Here is an 18,014-nt window from a genome sequence, read left to right on the forward strand (position 1 = left end):
TTCGTCGAATAGATTTCTTTTTTTAATCTTTTATTCCTAAAATTAGAAAAAAAAAAAAAAAAAAAAAAAAAAAAAAAAAGAATAGATAAGAACAAATGGATAGGATTTTATAATAGATGATAAATATACATCACCTAAATCTTTTTATTCGTTCAACATTTTGATGTTAATTATAATATCATTTTAGCTGCATCTATCTCTTTAGTTGCAAATAGTATTGCCTAATTTAAATTTGTCTAATAGTCGTGTAAACATAATATAATACTATACTGTTAAAAAAATATATTTACTAGCGATAGACTAGGAGATTCGATAACTGTAAGTGGCACAGAGAAGTATCCACGTAAACTTGCATTTTAAATGTTCAATTCTATCGAAATTGATCTCACCAAAGAATATAGCACGTAAAAGTCAGAAACGTGATAATAAAAGTTCTATTCCAATAAATATATAATATATATAGTCTTCGACTAGATTATGCTTAACACGAAGATATATAACTATATTAAAGACTAAATTGTTCGTCTTTTTTTGCTTTTCTTCATAATATCATTAAAAGTTCCAAAAATGCAACAAATTCGTAAATAAACCTTTGCGATAGGATTATTATTATATTATATCTAATTATTTTAAATGATTTAAAATTATATTAAATCTGAATGGGTAAATAGGACGATAATATGTAGTCATGGTCCTCGTATTTGGAATGAGATGTTTCTCTCGTATAACACTAAACGTATGATATATACGTAGTATAGTTAGATACACGCGTATGATAATTTTCTTCATTTTGGTAACATGTAATCACATATTTGTTACTATTAGCAGGTAACACTTTTCCTATCGAGGATATAGAGCTAAGAAAAGATATTAACTCGGCAAATAGAATATCTTATCAAGACTATTTCATGTAGTGTGCATCTCGTTATAGATATAGTGATTTCTTTTTTTGTTTTTTTTTTTTTGTTCTTTTTGTTTTTTTTTTTAAGAGCAAAAAAAATATATATATATTAGAAGGCGAGTTATAAAAAATAAGGAAGATTTCTCACCAGAAAGTCGAGCATATATCTGCTTAATTCTACTTTCTAGTTTTGTGCTTCATACCAGAGTTTGTAAATCATCTTCCTCCAAGTCTTTATTATCGGAGGATGAAAGTAAGGGTCACATTTTAAATAAATGTGGAAATTCGTTGCTGATTTCACGTACCAATTGTTGGTCCTCTTGACTCTCAGGTGTTTCCTCACAAAATATCCTATGTTTTTAAAAATAACAAAAATGATATAGACCATTTGTGATATATATTATATACCTCTTATTTACCTTGTAAAACATTTTAAAAGATCTTCCGATTGATGCCGATGTTCATTATAACTTGAAGTACGTAATACTCTGCGACACAATTCTAAATATTGTCTTCGCTATATAACATTAATTTTTAATTTAGTAAATTTCAATATAAATATTGTATTATGTACTTTAAAATAATCTTTACCTTATCGCCAGGATACATATCAAAAAGTTGCCTCAAAATAATTTCAATCAAGACTTTTACATCATTAGTATAGAAAAGACCTGCCGTGTAGTCGTTATTAAACAAATCGATAAACAATTTCAATACGGAATGAGGAGGCTGCGGTTCGTGATCAAATATTCTTACTGGATCCTCTGTAATATATTGCAATAATATTATAAAATAACTTTCATATTTTTTTTCATATATAAAAATTTATAAAAATAAATTACCTTCTCTGTTGAAAAGGAAAAGGATTTTTTCAGTAAAAATTTTTGCTACCGTTCTCTCTTTTAATGCACTTATTACTGAATTTTCCGAATTCGTAAATTGCAGATTATATGATAATATTAAATTGATGAATAAATCAGGAATCTGATCTTCTAAATCAGAATCCGGTGGATTTTCTATTAAATCCAAAAGGAACGAGACGAAATCAGATCCTAGTTGTTCTACAATCATTTTCATAATGCGATAATCATTAAATTAATGTACATATTATTGTTGTATTTCAGCAGATGTAATGTACTACCTACTTTACTCACCCCAATGTGTAACTGGCATTGGTTCACCCATTGAAAAAATCATACTAAGCAGCAATGAAGAATAATTTAATTTCTGTACATTTCTTGGATTACTCCTCATATCTCTAAACAAATTTAGAAAAAAAACTTTCTGGTTTTGCATATGTAACATTAAACTATGCAAAACTATGTTACCTTGCTAATTCCATTGGTAATATGCTGTTTAACATAATAGTTAAAATAATAGAATCTAAACTACACATTACACCAAACGATTGCAACAATAATTGTCTTATAGTCCATCTTGGCTCCATTTGATAATACTGAATTAATACATTAACACCGTCGTATTGATCTTGTTTTAAGATGTACCTCGAAACATTTGCATCTGCATTTGTCTATGATAGGAAAATTATTACATATATATAGATATATAAATATTTAATTATATCAATCGAAAATATTTCAAGAAATTTTATCTACAAAGATAATACCAATATGGATGTAAGCTCAGTGATGTTTTCTACTATAACAGATTCATCCTCATAAAGCATCCAATTTCTTTGCTGAGAATCTTCTTTGCGAGTAGTGAGTTCAGTAAATATAATTTTCAGTCTACTTGCATCATATGTTTCTTCGATATTCATTTTTGATACCGTTAACGGTGTCTCTAATTGATGCAATAATGCTTCAAAATAATGATTAACACTATCAGGTAACAGATGTTGTAACTCGTTCACGACAACAATGACCGCCACTTTAGACATTTCATAACTTAATTGAGTATTTCGACGAACTTTGTCGAGTAATTGATAAGCCGTTTTGGAATTTATATTACATAATGAATTATTTTTAACAGGCGAACCATTGGGAGAGGTTTTTGCACTAGTCTGCGAAGGACTCTTATGTACTTCTGGCGTAGTAGGATAAGCTTTTTGAATCGTCTCTGAACTAGACTGACGAGGGAAAGATTGTCTACGTTGTTCAGTTGCAGACTGACGTCTACATTGAGTATTATATACTTCTCCTTGATCGGAATTACCATGGAGAGTAGTTTGCGCAGTTACATAAGAAGTATTACTCTGTATAAGTCTGACATCTCCATCTGAATTAAGACAGACAGCAGGAGGAATAGTTTCTTTGGTCGGTGTAGTATTTCCAAAATCAGGAGCCATTGGTGCTTGTCTCTTGTGACTCGATCCAAGTTGTTTCTTATTTAAAACTATTTGTTTTCTTCTCGCCAACAAATTACATAACAAATCCTGCTTGTGCGTATCACCGCTTTTATTAATTTCTGATTGTAGAGTCAATATTGTTCCGTCCAAGAAGTCGATTAAAAATTGTGGCTGTACCTGATGATCAGCGCGTGATTAAAGAAGAATTTGAAAGTACATTCGAGCATGACTTGACATACCTTTTTGATAGTGACATAATTGGATGGAATATATCCAACCTGAGCTTTACTATTCACTACTTGCCACCAATTTCTTTGCTTAGTATTTGTTTGATGTAATATAAAATGTTCTCCTTCATGAAAGCTAAGAGTTTTGGCGAACGTAGCCTCGAAGTCGTACAACGCCTTAAGCATTTCATAATTTTCTAAATACGATTAAAATTAATAATATTAAAATTAAATCATGACACAAATTAAATAAATAAATGAGTTAAATGATTTATTAAAGGGAAAATAAATGAATCCGTAAACTCACCTAACCTCGCATTATTCTCCCCCATCGTTTAGATAGTTAAATGCACAGTACACTTTCGCCAGGGACACACCCAAATAAAAACTAGACAGACAGGAAACTACTCGGCGCAGGCTACGAACATTTCACTTTCAATTCTGCTCGACATAATAGTTTTCTTGCTCCTTTTTGTGGATACACACGCAAGAGTAAATGCTTTCGAAAAGATTTCGAGAAAGGAGCCCTCTATAACCAACAACTCAAATCGCAGTTTTTAAATGCACCAAAAAACAGTGCAGTTTAAGCACAAAATTGGTGCAAAGGATAAATAGATACAGATATATCTCGAGTATCGATCGAGATGCATCGTGTTTATTAATTCGAAAACATGAGATCATAAAAAGTAAAAAATTTTTATTAACAATATTGTTCTATTACAATAATGAGGCATTTGTTGTGCATGATGATTTAATACATTGAATGAACTAGGGTAGGAGTAGATGATGAAAAAAGGGGTCACGTAGAATCGAACATTCCAACTCCTAACAGTAAATTTCTTCTAGAAAAATGTAAAGCTAAAACTGGAGAATTTTTTGTTGGAAATGTTCGCAATAAATAAGCTTCAGCATTGGTTTTTACATCAGGATTATGCGAGACGTTAACATCTTCCAAGCTCATTTCTTCTGCTAACTTTGTAAAATCCCATAATATTATAGTACAATCCAAGGAACCTATTATCACAAGCAAAAAGATATTAATTTAATTATTTCAACGAAGAAGAAGACTATAGAAGTTGTTTCGTTAAAGAAAATAATACCAACTTACCCGAAACTAATATATTTCCATCTCTACTGAAAGATAAACAATGTATGGAACCTGTGTGGCTAGATAAAGCAGCTACAAGATGACCATGTGCTAAATCCCATACCAGCACACGATGATCTGCACCAGCCGATGCTAAGAATCGTCCTTCGGCCGAAAAAGCAAGAGAATATATTGGAGCTTTATGACCGGTCATTAATCTTACTTGACTACCGTTTACGCAATCCCATAATCTCACGGTCATATCGCTGGAGCCGGTTGCAATGTAATTTGAATTAGGATGAAATTGCACGACCTATAAAATCATTATTATCTATTTAAAGAAAAAGAAAAGAATGCTAAAATTTATTTTTTGACTTTTTTTCTTTAAATTAATATAACTTACATCAACGTCAGAATAATGGCCAGCAAATATTCTAAGAGGCTGATGACAATCGGTTGCCCAAAGTCTAGCTGTTTTATCATGAGAGGCTGTTGCAAAATAATAACCATGAGGTGAAAATTTTGTACACCATACAGGAAATAAATGGCCTTTGTAACAAACTACGCATGTCCATGTATGAAGTGACCATAATCTCACTATAATTTAATAAATACAATCTTTGTAGAATAATATACTAATTGTAAGAAAAAAGTATGGAAGAGTTAATCATATTTTTACCTGTAGCATCTTCTGAACATGAAAGTAAAAGACTTCTATCTGGACTAAAGGAGAGATTGTATATTGGTCCGCTATGTCCATACAACGATCTCGTTATTTCTGCTGTTCTGTCATCCATCATTCTGACTAATACATCATCTATAACGCAAATGCAAAAAATCATTTATATATATTTAGATATATGAAAGATATAAATTTCAAAAAAATATTTCATTTTAATACCTGCTTCTCTATCAATATCTTGTAATTGTTCACCAGACTTCATATGTCTTAATTTTTGTGGAACTAAACTCCATACTTTAATAGTAGAATCACTAAACCCAACAGCTAATAAACTTGAATCTTCTGATATTTCAGCTGCTGTTACGCTATATAAATTTTAACATACATTTATTAATTATAAAATCATACAAATTTGTTTTATTAATGTATATAGTTTTATACTTACGTATGTACAGTATTAAGTAACGTGTAAAAGCAAATAGAAGGCAATGTGTCAGGACCAAGAACAACTCTTTTAGATGCTTCTCTCATTGCTTTAACTTTCTCCAATTTATCTACATCTTTTCTAAATGAAAATAATAAAATTAGTAATATGATTTTAAAAATCAAATTTATCTTAACATATAAATGTATCCAACTTACAAATTTGGTAATGGCATTCTACCTACAGATGGTGCATTAGGATCTGATTTGGTCTTTTTTGAAAATAGCGGATCTTTTTTAGCTTTTTTCTTTTTTGGTTTGTCTCCATCTGCACCAACTACATCATCTTCTTCTTCTTCGGCCGGTGGAACACATTGAATATCTGGTTCCTTTAAAAGGCCATAATAAACTTTCGTTTTATTATCTGTAAAGAATATAACTCATAAATATGACTGCGTTAAAAAACTCATTAATACTAATTAATTTACATAAAGGGATACAATACCTTGCCTTGTCGCTTCACCCACAACAGCACCTGAAGTAGCTTCAATTTGTTGTTTATTACGAGCAACTCCTTCGTACATATCAAAATACAAATGTTCTTGTATAATATTCAACAACACGCTGTGCTTTTTTTCTTGCAAATGTCTTTTTAATATCGATAAAGTATCCCTCGACATTCTTATAATAAATTGATTAGATCTATAAAAATGCATTAATTGTATGAAATAATTATTTTTTTAAATGTGGATATATATATCGCAAACCAAACTAAGTACTTGAATGTATCAGTCAATTCATTGCCTGCCATTTGTTCCCGTTTAGTAACATTCGAAAGCCTTTTTAAATCAGCTTGATAATATTCTTCTAAATTTCCTCCAAACTTTGCTATCAATTGTTTAGCTTCTTCCGAATGATTATTATATACTAGTTCTAGATACATATGTACCAATACTGGATACAATATCGTACCCAACTCGTGCTAAACGTAAATGTCAAAATATGAGTATTTTTGAAAGGAAGTATCAACATTTATAAGTTTTTTTGTATTATTATCTTACCTTGTATATATCTAAAGAACTTTCCACAAATTTCTTTAATTCACTATATGCTTTTTCATATAGTGCAGGATCACCTTCGCTCTTGTAAGCCGACAGAACACTGCTTACTTCTGAATCTGTTTGTTCAGTTTCATCTGCAGTTACATCTGTTAGATTTGCTTCTTTCCTAAATAATTCTTCGGTTCCCTAAATAAGAAAATCAAAGAAATATATCCAGACATCAATTTTATCATGAATGTTTACATAGACATTGAGGTTATATATTTACTTATTCAAATAAATCATTAATTTACCTTCAAGTTATATTTCTTAAGAAATTGCAGGATAGCAAGCATAGTATTCTTTTCGTTTTCCATATTTGTTTGAATTATTTAATATGTCTTTACTAATAAAATAAACAATTATCACAGACAACTAAAAACTTATTTCAATTCAAATATAGCAATGATCATGTAGATACAAGAAAGTCGACAAATGATCGATTTTAAACATGAACTATATTAAGGTTATACACTACATTTACGCGAAGAGTATGCGACTTCAGCACCAACTATGGATAAAATATGAACTAAAAGTAGGAGCTAATGTAAGAACTATTCTCATTCGTGCTTATGATTGGTTGGTGCTTAAGCATATGGTTAGAACAGTCTTTTCAATCTTTACTTTCTCACTGAACAATTACAAATTTTTAAATTATTATAAGCCAAATATAAAATAATAAATAAATAGTATCGTAAATTTTTGATAATATATACGTAATATTAATAATATTGTTAGAAACATTTCGCGGCACAGTGATGAAGAATCACTGGTGTACTTACATTAATGTGAACTAGAGTATTAGCATTAGTAAGCTGAACACATTTTAATTTTGTCAAAAATAATCAAAAAAATTGTTAAATACTTTATATAAAGTTTATATTTAGTCTATTTTTTAAAATTAAGTCCATTTACTGAACTAACAAACTGTAAATAAATAAATCTATCATTCTATATATTATTTCAATAAAAATAGAATATACACTACGCATACGTGTGAGTGCACTTCCACGTATTTATGGGGTAGAAATCTTTGCGTATTCTTTTTTAAATAGTTCCATTTGTAAAAATAGTCCACTTTATAATAATACTATTACTACTAATAATAATAACAATAATAATATTATTAATAAATATGTATATATAATAAAAATAACAATATACGTAGGTGGGTTGGAAAATCTTGTGCTTAATATAAAAAACAATTACTTTATTCGATCAAATCGGTGGACAAGCAACAACGTTGGAAAGAAATCGATTTCGAAGGATTGCAAGAAAAAAAAAACAAGTTTCATTTGTTGACAATAATTTAAAAATATAATTAGGATAGTTTTTCTTTTTTTTTTTTTTAAAAAGATACAATTGCGAGTTTATGAAAAAATCACGAACTCTATTGAGATTTATTTGTTTCTTTTTCCTTTTCATGCCATAAGTTGAAAGCTTTGTTGAAAAAGGGTGGGGAGGGAAGAAGGGTTTAAAGCACTGTTCCAGCCGTGACAACCGAACGGTATGCAGATACCAAGTTGGGGGTAAATCGGGAAGCCGTACCGTACAGAGACTGTAGTGATCGTAGTCACTCCGAACAGTCAACGACATTCTGATACGACCAACGTAACGGAGAACAGTTCAAGGTAAGTGATTTTACTGTATATATAAAGTACTTGAATTAAAAAAATTATTTATATTTATTCAAATTTTACATTCTTTTTTAAAGACATTCCCAAGAGTTTTTATTAATCACGAATAAATGAAAAGAATAAAATTGTTATTACAAGATTACAAATTATGTTTTATTTTTGGCAATATATAGAGCTTAATAAAGATATTATTATTATTATTATTATGTTCTTTCATTAAATATTTTCAATAAATTTAATTTAAAATAACATGTAGAAAATATATTTTTACCTTAGACGACTTCTAAAAGAAAATTATTAAATTTGTCAACGCATTCAAATTTTATTTGTATTTAAATATATAATTTATATTAAAATGACTAAAAAAATTAATAACGTAATTAATAATATCACATTACGTTAAATCGTTGCACATTTTATAAATATCGGTGCAATTTTTATGGGTAGATCTTTTTTATATAACACTTTTAACAATGTATTTAATTTTAAATAGATTTTGTTTGTTTGTTTGATTTGTGAATGCATTTAAATGGATAGAAATGAATTGAATGTCTCGTTAAGTCTGGTGATATGCAAAATTGTTAAATACTTTTTATAATTTCATGAATTGATGATAAGTGACTCGCGTTCTTCATGAGATGTTCCTCGTTGTCGTCGTGATAATTAAGAACAGTAAAAGAGTAAACGCGGAATGAAACGTTCTTATGGGCCGACGTAACTGTAAATTTGCAGGCGTAACCTTGTTGCCGGTGGTTACACTGTTACAAACTCGACGAAGATTTGTTCCGCTATGTGTCCATATCTTTTGCCCCGGTCGTGTCATTTGCGTTTTATTTAAACGCGTGCACGTCGCTTCCTTTTTTTTATTTTTTTTTTTTTTTACTTTTTTTTATGTAGCCACGGTTGCAGAACAGAATTTATGCTTTGTTGTAATTTATTATTTAATAAAATACAGCGAAGAATTTGTAGATAAATCGCGTCACCGTTTGGAACATTGAAATAATTAAATATTAATTTACAATTAGTTTAATACAAAACATTTAATTTCTTTTTACTCTATACTCGTAATTTTTATTAATAATTTGATCAATCGTTTAAAAATTATTTTCAACAAATCTAATTAAAAGTAAAACACTAAAACACATTTCTTTCTTTCTTTCTTAATATATTTTTTATTTTTCTAAAAAAAAAAATAAAATAGCGAACGAATGAGAAATTTGAGATTTAACGTTTTAAGACAATGAAATATTGAAGTTGAATTGTATTAATTTTGTCGAATAATATCTAACGTCTGTATTTTGGGAGAATTTGAGTTGAGAAATCGTAGCATTAGTGTTCATTGGTGGTCTTCTGTAAATAAACGTAAGGGGAGAGCGAACATAATCGAACAATCGAGCGAATCGCAGCAAATCCGGCCGGAACTTGGCGTATAATGCCGCGGAAACGAGTGGGAAATTATATTTGTTATGGAGAATCGGGAATTCGAAGCGAGTTGTGTCGAGCAGCGGTTCTACGGACCCTGAGAACGATCTCATCCGAGCGCATCGGAAAGACCGGACGGAACTTTCGTTTAAATGTCTATGTGTCCTCGTCTGTTGATTTCAATTTGTCCTGCTACGCCATTTTTTCAAAGACTTTTTTTTTATTCGTGTATCATCCATTTTTCCTATATTATATTATTTTTCTAATTATTCACACACACACACATACATTTAGAATCATTGACACTTTTCTTCCAAATTTTATACATTAAATTTGCTTTCTCATCTATATTATAAATAATAATTTTAATTTTAATTATTAATTATATATAAAAAAGAAAATAATTATATATGGATAATAAAATAAATTAAATACAGACCGAGACGTCGCGTTACTTCTGAACGGTAGCATGCTCATACTAAATATAATAATTAGTAAAGAATTGTAATTAGTTCGAGCACGGATATTACATTTTGACTGGCATGTAAATGATCAAAGGAAAACCGTGACATTCGTTCCGGGATGAACAAAAGAATGAAACGAATGGCGCATTGATCCTTTTTTTTTTTCATGGTTATATAAAATTAATTATAAAATATCCTTTTTTTTCTTTTTTTTTGACGAATTCCAACGAATGAAAAGAATTTGTCTACACGAGACAACTATAATTATAATCTAATTTATTGTAAAAATTATAATAATATTAATAATAAATTAATATTACACTGTATGTGTGATTGATCCCATTTTTTGTCTTCTTTATTTTTAGGTAAATCAAGATGAGTATCCTAGGATCGTGTATAAGCCTTTTAATCTTTCATCTGGTATCGATCAAGGCAATCGGTGTTGGCCAAGCATGGCGAGTATCGCCATACTCAAAGACCGATTATTCATTGGAACATCCATCTTGGCCTCGATTGGATTCATCAGCGTTCGAAGTACGCACTGTCAGTGGTGTAGGTCGTTTTGTACCTTTCAATGATTTACGAAGCTTTCATAATAATCAAATAATAGAAAAAGTCGACAACGTAGAACCGAATTCATTGATCGAGCAAGAAAATATCGAACGCGATTCGAGAGAAATGTCACAGTTCCGAGACGTTTTAATAAAGAAAAATAGAAATGTTAGAAAGGATTTGTCGTTAGATCAAAAAATGATGGAGGACACTGTTACCTATCCGCAAAAAATATTTCGTACAAAAGTTTCTATGAGGGTATTCCCGATCGACAATTGGGATAAATCATTAAAAATCGATGATAAATTAGACAAAATTAAAGAAATGGATAATCATCGTGTACGCCGTGAAACGGAGAACGATACTAACATGGACAAAATAGGTACAATGTTGACCCTTCGCGAGGCAAGATTAGCTTCACCGGAAATATGGTCGAAACAACCGTTGTCCGTTGAATTTCGTCATCGTTCGAACTTCGAGCAACCACTACGAGATCCAAACAATGACGAGGATGATACGTCGATCGGTATAAGAAATTATCAGGGTCCACGTGCCGATTTCGTAACGAGTCATTATCATCGTCGTGGTTATCCGGACAATCGGGAATCTCGCGATACATTTGTATCTAAAACTTTCGATGACATTGATCTACCATGGTACAGGAATATGATCAGAGAAAGGGATTACGATATATCACCAATACCGCGTCGCAGTTATTCCGAATATTATCGGAATTATCCTGAAAGAAATTATAGAATGGAAAGGGATTATTACATGCGTGTACCAAACAACGAGCATTCTTATTATTACGATCGTTACAGGGACGAGGATCTTGATCTTTACGGTAGAAGCAGGCCAACACCTAAACCTAAAAGAATTATTTATTATGCTACATTACCGGAAATCGTAAGGAAGCCTGTTGATCTAAGAAATTATCCTAGAACACCATACCACGATGGTGGTTTAACCAGGACAACCGTGACACGTGGTGGAACCTTCGAACGTGTACCCGGTAACGTTGATCCTAGCAGGTATCGTTATCGACATCTCTACGATGGCTATGATTCTTATTCTAAAAGATCGAGCTTTTACGATCGTCCTTACGTTGGATACAGGGATGACGAGGATCGTAGAAAAGGATCAATCAAGGAGAACTTAAACGACCATGATTCTGGATTCGAAGCCAGTAACGACAGGAATGTGGTCAATCAAATTCAAAATAGAGACGATGGGAATAAATTACCGTGGCCTGTACAAATTGGTACCGAAGTTAGTGTCAAGGACGACGACAGGATTCACGGGAGAAAAATTTTTGGCGATACAATAGGTTTCGAAAGATTACAGAATTCGCCCGAACATACTTCGAACAACGAAACTACCGAAAAGAATATTAATTAAGAGTTATTATATAGTTTTCTTTTTTATTAATTTTTTAGCTCACGTGAATTGTGAAATGATCACTTTCTTTTTTTTTTTTGTTTTTTGTTTTATTTTATATATATAATTATATATAAATATTATTCTCTAATTTAGTTAAAAGATTTGTGTAATGGACGAGTACAATGGAATCTTCATTATTCGAATATTTGTCATTTACATTTTCATTTGGATTATTTATAAATGTTTAATAGTAATGTGTATTTAGTTTGAAATCTTTTTCTTTGAATTTTATAATCAATTAAATTTGTTCGTTTTATTAGTTTATTTGGATAATGGAGGTTTTAGTATATTCACATTAAGAAATGGGGGAAAATAGTTGATTTTCTATTGTTAATCGGGTATAGAAAGGTTTATTGGTTAATGGGTTCTCGGTAATGGTGATTGGGAATGGTCTAATAATTCGCTAAATTTTCGCGAGAAAGATCATTTTTATCTTATGGAAAAAGGAATAGTATTTCTTAGTTTTATCACAACGAAAGTACGAGGCTTCCTTTTCGTTCGTACATTTAAAAATATTTTCTTTTTTTCTTTTCTTATTAATTTACGACAATCGTTCATGCTGACGTATGAATTTTGTCGAGGGTTGTTTTAAATAAAAATTTAGCCAAACCATCCGAGAAACTGTTCTTCGATGTGATCTTGTTCAAATCTGTTAACCAAGTATTGATCTGTGCGTGTGTTTAAAGAAAATGAATTATTTTTTAAAATCACAATAACTTCATAAAATATATTTCTTTTTAAGTTTTTCATTACCGTGTTGGATTTGCCATTCATAAATTTGGCCAATTCTTCGGGCGTCATGTTCAAAATATTGCATGCAGTTTCACGTGCTTCTCTCTCGCATGCTTCACTTCCATATAAATTTAATTTTTCACCTTCTTGTTCGTCCCAATGATCGTGAATTTGTTGTAAAAATTCCTAAAGATAAAAATACTCGATCGATCGTTCACAGCATTAAAATATGTGTAAATTAGAAAGCATTTAGTTTAATTAAAAAGTAAAGAAAAAACGTTTACCTTGATGGCTTTCGAATATTCGTAATTTTTACTCTCAAATGCAATTAATTTGTCTTTCAAAACTTTGATCGCATCTTCACATTTAATTTTAACAGAATTAATTTCATCCTGCATCGATTCCTCGTACTTTCGATTTATTTCGGATTCGATCTGTGTCGTAGATAATAAACGATTATTTTCATCAATTTATAAGTTATTTAAGTATATATAAATATATACATATATATATATATTTATATATGTGTATGTAGTTGTACATTTTTATAAACAATATTAAAGAAAATATTTTCAATCGGAGTGGCATGATTATTTTTTTACCTGTTGTTTTAAATTTGTCTGAGATTTTTCAACTTTGCAAGTAAGGTTTTCCTTCTCTTCGTTTATTAAAGAAATCTGGGCATGAAATCATTTATTTAAGTTATAAAGGTTATTTATGAGCGCGTACACGGATAGAAATTATTTATATACTTTGGCTTTGAGTTGCGCGTTGGTGGTTCTAAGTGCAGTCAATTCGTTTTCCAATTCTTTGATCTTAAACGTAAATAGATCTTTTTCCTTGGTAAGATCCGATAGTTGACCTTTGTAACTGTTCAGTAAAAATCCTTTATTGGCATTCGCTGATTCCGATCTTAATAATCTATATAAATTATTATTTTATTAAATAATATATAATAATATGTATAAACACAATATTAATTTGAATTAATTAAATTTACACAAATTTGTTGTTCATTTGTTGCTTTGATTACTATATTATAATTATTATATTATATGTAAGAATTTAATTTAATACTATTTTGTAAGAAAAAATATAATATAAAAACAAACTTGTTGTGAAGTTGTTTGATAGTTGCACAATCTTCTTCAGATTTTTTCTTCAATTTAGCCAATTCTCTGTATTTCGGTAATTCTCGAATTTGCGTAGCACTGATCCTTTCATTTTGTTCTTTACCAATCTTCATTTCCATCCATTCTTTCATATCCTCGAATTTTTTACGAAGAGACGTGTTTTCAGCAATGAGATCGTTCAAATTCGTTTCGGTTGTTTCCATTTCTTGTTTTAAACGGGTGAAACAATTGTTTAACGATTCATATTCGTTTGATTTATCTTTCAATTCCTTTCGCGTTTTTGATAATTCATTTTTTAATTTTTTCGACTTGGTAATTGCATCACGTAACTAAAACAATTCAATTTATTTATTTACAATAAATTATTGACGATTAATATTTCGTTTCGAATGAGGTTTACTTTTTTGTATAATCGTTTAGATAATTTTCCAAAATATCTCGAAGATTTATGATTATTATTTCGTCGAGATACATTTGTTTTGTTATTCGACAACGCGTACGATCCAAATTTGTCTAATACCGAGGTGCATATTTGTATGATTTTTTGTTGCAACGCTTCATTCTCTTTAGAGGCTTCCACTTGCACATTTTCTACAATCCTATGATAAGAAATATTGATTTATTAATTAATATTTAACTCTTTTGACTATATAAATATTAATATAAAAAAAAAAAAGAAAAGAAAAAAACGAGATAAACCTTTTACACTTCTCTTTAATAAAACTTTTTTTTCTTATCGCTTCTTCGAGTTCTACTTTAGTTTCGGAAAGTTTGTTCTCCAACTCGGTAATAATATTTTCATATCTGATAGAATAATATTCATTTTTATTCGTAAAATATACTCATTTATAGCTGCAAATAATTCCTTTTTTTTTCCATTTGAAAGATAATTTTCTAATCTTATTATTTTTGTATTTTCGAAAAGTATGGAAAATATTTGAACATTCGTATTGAAACTTACTCAATTTCTTTGTTGATCGGTTCCACGCTTTCTTGCCATTTCTTTCTAATTGATTAAGAATTGTAATTGTAATAATAATGTAAAATAAAATGAAATAAAATAATAAATGAGAATTTATTTGACATTTTTTTTTTTTTAAATGTAATCGTAGTTTAAGAGAAATTTGATGAAAATCGGTTAGAAATATTTTTTACATACTCTTTGCGTACCTCATCCCCTCTATTAAGGGCTTCTTCGATCAACCATTGAGGTGCAGGTTCTTCAACGATATTCATACATTTTTTGTATCCACAATGAAATAACGAAGGAGTTGAACGACTCAGACAATTATTTTCATCCGTGTACACACTTTTGTCTTTATCCTCGTTACAAATTGCATTAGTTTGCGTGAAGTTATTCTTTGTCTCAACATTGCTTTTCTGAACTGAGACACAAAACAATTTTAATAAATAATTTTATTAATAAGAGAGTAAGAGAAAGGAAAAAAAATTATTTAATTAAAATATATCAATTTAATATAATTTTTTCTTAACAAACAATAATTTCTTTTCTTTTCTATTAAATATTTTACATTAAAAAAATAACAAATAATATAAAAAAACAATTGTAATATACAATATCAAATTTATATTTTAATACTAAGTGACCCCCGACAGACGTTATCCTGTCTTAGCTGTGAATATTCAATTCGAACTGGAATCTATATTCCAGCAAATTATGGCGTCACCAAGGGAAACACACAGAGATTCATTTTTATATATTTAGATAGATAGATTTCGTAATTCGCGCGATTACAGTTTACGACGTTACCAACTAAGTTATACGCGAATGTTACTGTAAGCTGTCTCCACCTACAGTACTAATTAAGTACTAACTTGAACTAAAATAAAGTCGATAAAAAAGTTAAGTATTTAAAAAAAAAAATAATAATAATTTCTATATAAAAAAAGAAAAGACAACAAAAAAAATGTTTTTTTTTATTTTCATTTTATATTCATGAATCAAAGAACGTTGAAAAAAAATATTAAAAGGAGGTAGATATAATTAATGATAGATAAGATAAGAAACGCAGAGAGAAATAGTGTGTGTGTGTGTGTGTGTGTGTGTATGAGTGAGTGAGAGAGAAAGAGAGAAGGGAAAAAAATTATAAAACGATTACTAAAAGGGATCGTTAAGGAAGGAAAGAATTCGACCGTTAATTAACTTTGGTCGTGTCGACGTAAAGAGGTCCGATAATTTATCGCGAAACGATAAATTCGTGGATTCGATCGGTGGGTAAGGTGAAACTTTTGTGGAGGAGGAGGTCGATGATATTATTGGATATTATCGGGCCATATGGAATTTGGGCCTTAAAATGATCCCCCGTGCAGAAAATTGCTAACGACTTAAACGTTTGGGCGTTGCAAGGGGACCCTAAGTTCCGAGGACCCAGTTATGATGGATGGACTTTGACTAGTCTGTAATTTGAAGGCGTTATATGTGTACCTCTAACACGTTGTTCGAAACAACCATCCCCTCCATATGTCTCTCTCTCTCTTTCGTTGTATTTTATTATTTATTCTTATTTATTTTTCTAAAGTAAGTTTTATAACTCAGATTTTTGATATATATGTGCATTTACGTTTATTAAGAAACTTTTTATCTATCCTATTTCAATTATAAACTGTTGTTATAGACATGAAAAAAATTGGATCAACGGTGAAGTATTGTAAATGATTATAAAAAATTTCGGCATGTAAAAATAAAATCAAACATTTCTTCTTCTGGTTCTTTTTTTTTTTCTTTTTTAATGTCATTTATCTCGTTTCTTATTAGATTCAATAAAATATAATAATAAATCAAAATGAATAATATAACGAAGCTAAAATTGCAAGGATGTTTCGTTAAATGTAACCGTGTATTTTACTCGTGGAAACTTAATATCACCTTTTTTTATGTATTTTTTTTTCGTTTTAAATATATATATACACACACACACACACACATACCCGCGCGTACATATATACGTATATATTATATCCTATTCTTCGAAATCAATCGTGACTACAATCGGAGTTATCGAATAACTCAGCGCTCGCGTTCCATTATTTTGCATTAATTAATACTTGTTAGCACGGACTCACGTAATATTTTGCGAATGCTACGTGTTGAACAGAGTAACTAATTAAATTTGTTCGCCAATTATACTTGCAATCCGATGCTGCCAATTTTCTCTACGTTTTGCCCTTTGGTACACTAATTAATTTCCACGGTCGAGCTCACTTTATTTACGCGTGACAAGCTTCAAAATTGCACCCACATGTCGGGTATATTTACGGGGGCCCACGTTTAATGCAGACTGCGCCGTAGAAAAATACTCTAACGTTACGCCCCACGTTATATTTGCATTCTGGGCTCCCGAAAATCTAACTCTACCGTTTTAAACTATCCCGATATCCTATGCTTCACGTTATTACATACGATTATCCTACCACAAAGATGATACGCGTGTTGCCACTTTATTGTTTATTGTTTTATTACAAATGTATCGTTACGATCATCGTTCGAATAATTAAATCAAATAGATCTGCCAGATCTAAATTCGAATGAAAACTATTCGATCAGTTTGCTTCAATCAATTTTCGCGTTTAATTTTTCATTTTAATTTAAAACTAAAATCAAAGAGTATATACAATCGATACTAACGATTATATGTTTCTTTCCCTATGACCAAAATGAATTTGTTTTGCTACGAATATACTTTCGTCTAAAAAATATATAATTCATGAGAAAACAATTTCAACGAAAAATAACGTATATTTCGCTTTTTTTTATCCTGATCAAAATTATCAAAAAAAGAAAAACGAAACAAGAATATAAAATAACTGCTGACATTTAGAAAAGTAGATATTTTTTTTTTCTAAGAACCGAGTGTTAGGTACGAAATGATGTTTGAGGTTATACAC

The 18,014-nt window shown here is 29.9% G+C and overlaps 3 protein-coding genes and 1 long non-coding RNA gene across 5 annotated transcripts in view; 1 reads left to right on the plus strand and 3 right to left on the minus strand.

The window, feature by feature from the left end:
* Positions 1 to 104: 104 nt before the first annotated feature.
* On the minus strand, positions 105 to 3,978 carry LOC106789758 (NCK-interacting protein with SH3 domain). 2 transcript variants are annotated; one of them, XM_014754235.1, is made up of 9 exons: positions 3,749 to 3,978; positions 3,449 to 3,633; positions 2,529 to 3,386; positions 2,230 to 2,432; positions 2,056 to 2,159; positions 1,744 to 1,962; positions 1,493 to 1,665; positions 1,321 to 1,418; positions 105 to 1,252 (listed from the first exon to the last, which is right to left on the minus strand). In XM_014754235.1, the coding sequence occupies exons 1-9, from the start codon at positions 3,753 to 3,755 to the stop codon at positions 1,162 to 1,164; spliced, it is 1,938 nt and encodes a 645-aa protein (XP_014609721.1). In that variant the 5' UTR covers positions 3,756 to 3,978; the 3' UTR covers positions 105 to 1,161. The 2 variants fall into 2 exon arrangements, with proteins under 2 accessions (XP_014609721.1, XP_014609720.1); XM_014754234.1 differs by having other exon boundaries at positions 3,744 to 3,978.
* A 135-nt stretch (positions 3,979 to 4,113) lies between these two features.
* LOC106789757 (transcription initiation factor TFIID subunit 5) lies at positions 4,114 to 7,139 on the minus strand. The gene is made up of 11 exons (XM_014754233.1): positions 6,983 to 7,139; positions 6,690 to 6,875; positions 6,408 to 6,610; positions 6,134 to 6,330; positions 5,848 to 6,052; positions 5,651 to 5,770; positions 5,425 to 5,570; positions 5,203 to 5,340; positions 4,927 to 5,120; positions 4,545 to 4,836; positions 4,114 to 4,450 (listed from the first exon to the last, which is right to left on the minus strand). The coding sequence occupies exons 1-11, from the start codon at positions 7,043 to 7,045 to the stop codon at positions 4,236 to 4,238; spliced, it is 1,959 nt and encodes a 652-aa protein (XP_014609719.1). The 5' UTR covers positions 7,046 to 7,139; the 3' UTR covers positions 4,114 to 4,235.
* Positions 7,140 to 8,304: 1,165 nt separating this feature from the next.
* LOC106789753 lies at positions 8,305 to 12,201 on the plus strand. The gene is made up of 3 exons (XM_014754227.1): positions 8,305 to 8,359; positions 10,617 to 11,834; positions 11,919 to 12,201. Exons 2-3 carry the CDS (start codon positions 10,627 to 10,629, stop codon positions 12,199 to 12,201), a joined length of 1,491 nt encoding a protein of 496 aa, XP_014609713.1. The 5' UTR covers positions 8,305 to 8,359; positions 10,617 to 10,626.
* A 3,254-nt stretch (positions 12,202 to 15,455) lies between these two features.
* LOC106789762 overlaps positions 15,456 to 18,014 on the minus strand; it is a 142,091-nt gene continuing 139,532 nt past the window's right edge. Inside the window, exon 3 of the long non-coding RNA XR_001382028.1 lies at positions 15,456 to 15,493. This is a non-coding gene — a long non-coding RNA (uncharacterized LOC106789762). The remainder of the gene's footprint in view (positions 15,494 to 18,014) is intronic.

This window comes from Polistes canadensis, unplaced genomic scaffold, assembly GCF_001313835.1.
Source record: "Polistes canadensis isolate GaletaPanama2010 unplaced genomic scaffold, ASM131383v1 scaffold_201, whole genome shotgun sequence".
In the NCBI taxonomy this organism is placed as follows: domain Eukaryota; kingdom Metazoa; phylum Arthropoda; class Insecta; order Hymenoptera; family Vespidae; genus Polistes; species Polistes canadensis.

Coding starts and splice junctions, on each gene's coding strand:
- LOC106789757 (XM_014754233.1), bottom strand. CDS start 7,045: ATGGAAAACGAAAAGAATACTATGCTTGCTATCCTGCAATTTCTTAAG. Junction 6,876..6,982: donor TTAAGAAATATAACTTGAAG/GTAAATTAATGA, acceptor TTTCTTATTTAG/GGAACCGAAGAATTATTTAG. Junction 5,341..5,424: donor AGATATTGATAGAGAAGCAG/GTATTAAAATGA, acceptor TTTGCGTTATAG/ATGATGTATTAGTCAGAATG.
- LOC106789753 (XM_014754227.1), top strand. CDS start 10,627: ATGAGTATCCTAGGATCGTGTATAAGCCTTTTAATCTTTCATCTGGTA. Junction 11,835..11,918: donor GGTAACGTTGATCCTAGCAG/GTATCGTTATCG, acceptor CGTTGGATACAG/GGATGACGAGGATCGTAGAA.
- LOC106789758 (XM_014754234.1), bottom strand. CDS start 3,768: ATGGGGGAGAATAATGCGAGGTTAG. Junction 3,387..3,448: donor ATTATGTCACTATCAAAAAG/GTATGTCAAGTC, acceptor GCTGATCATCAG/GTACAGCCACAATTTTTAAT. Junction 1,666..1,743: donor TTTCCTTTTCAACAGAGAAG/GTAATTTATTTT, acceptor AATATATTACAG/AGGATCCAGTAAGAATATTT.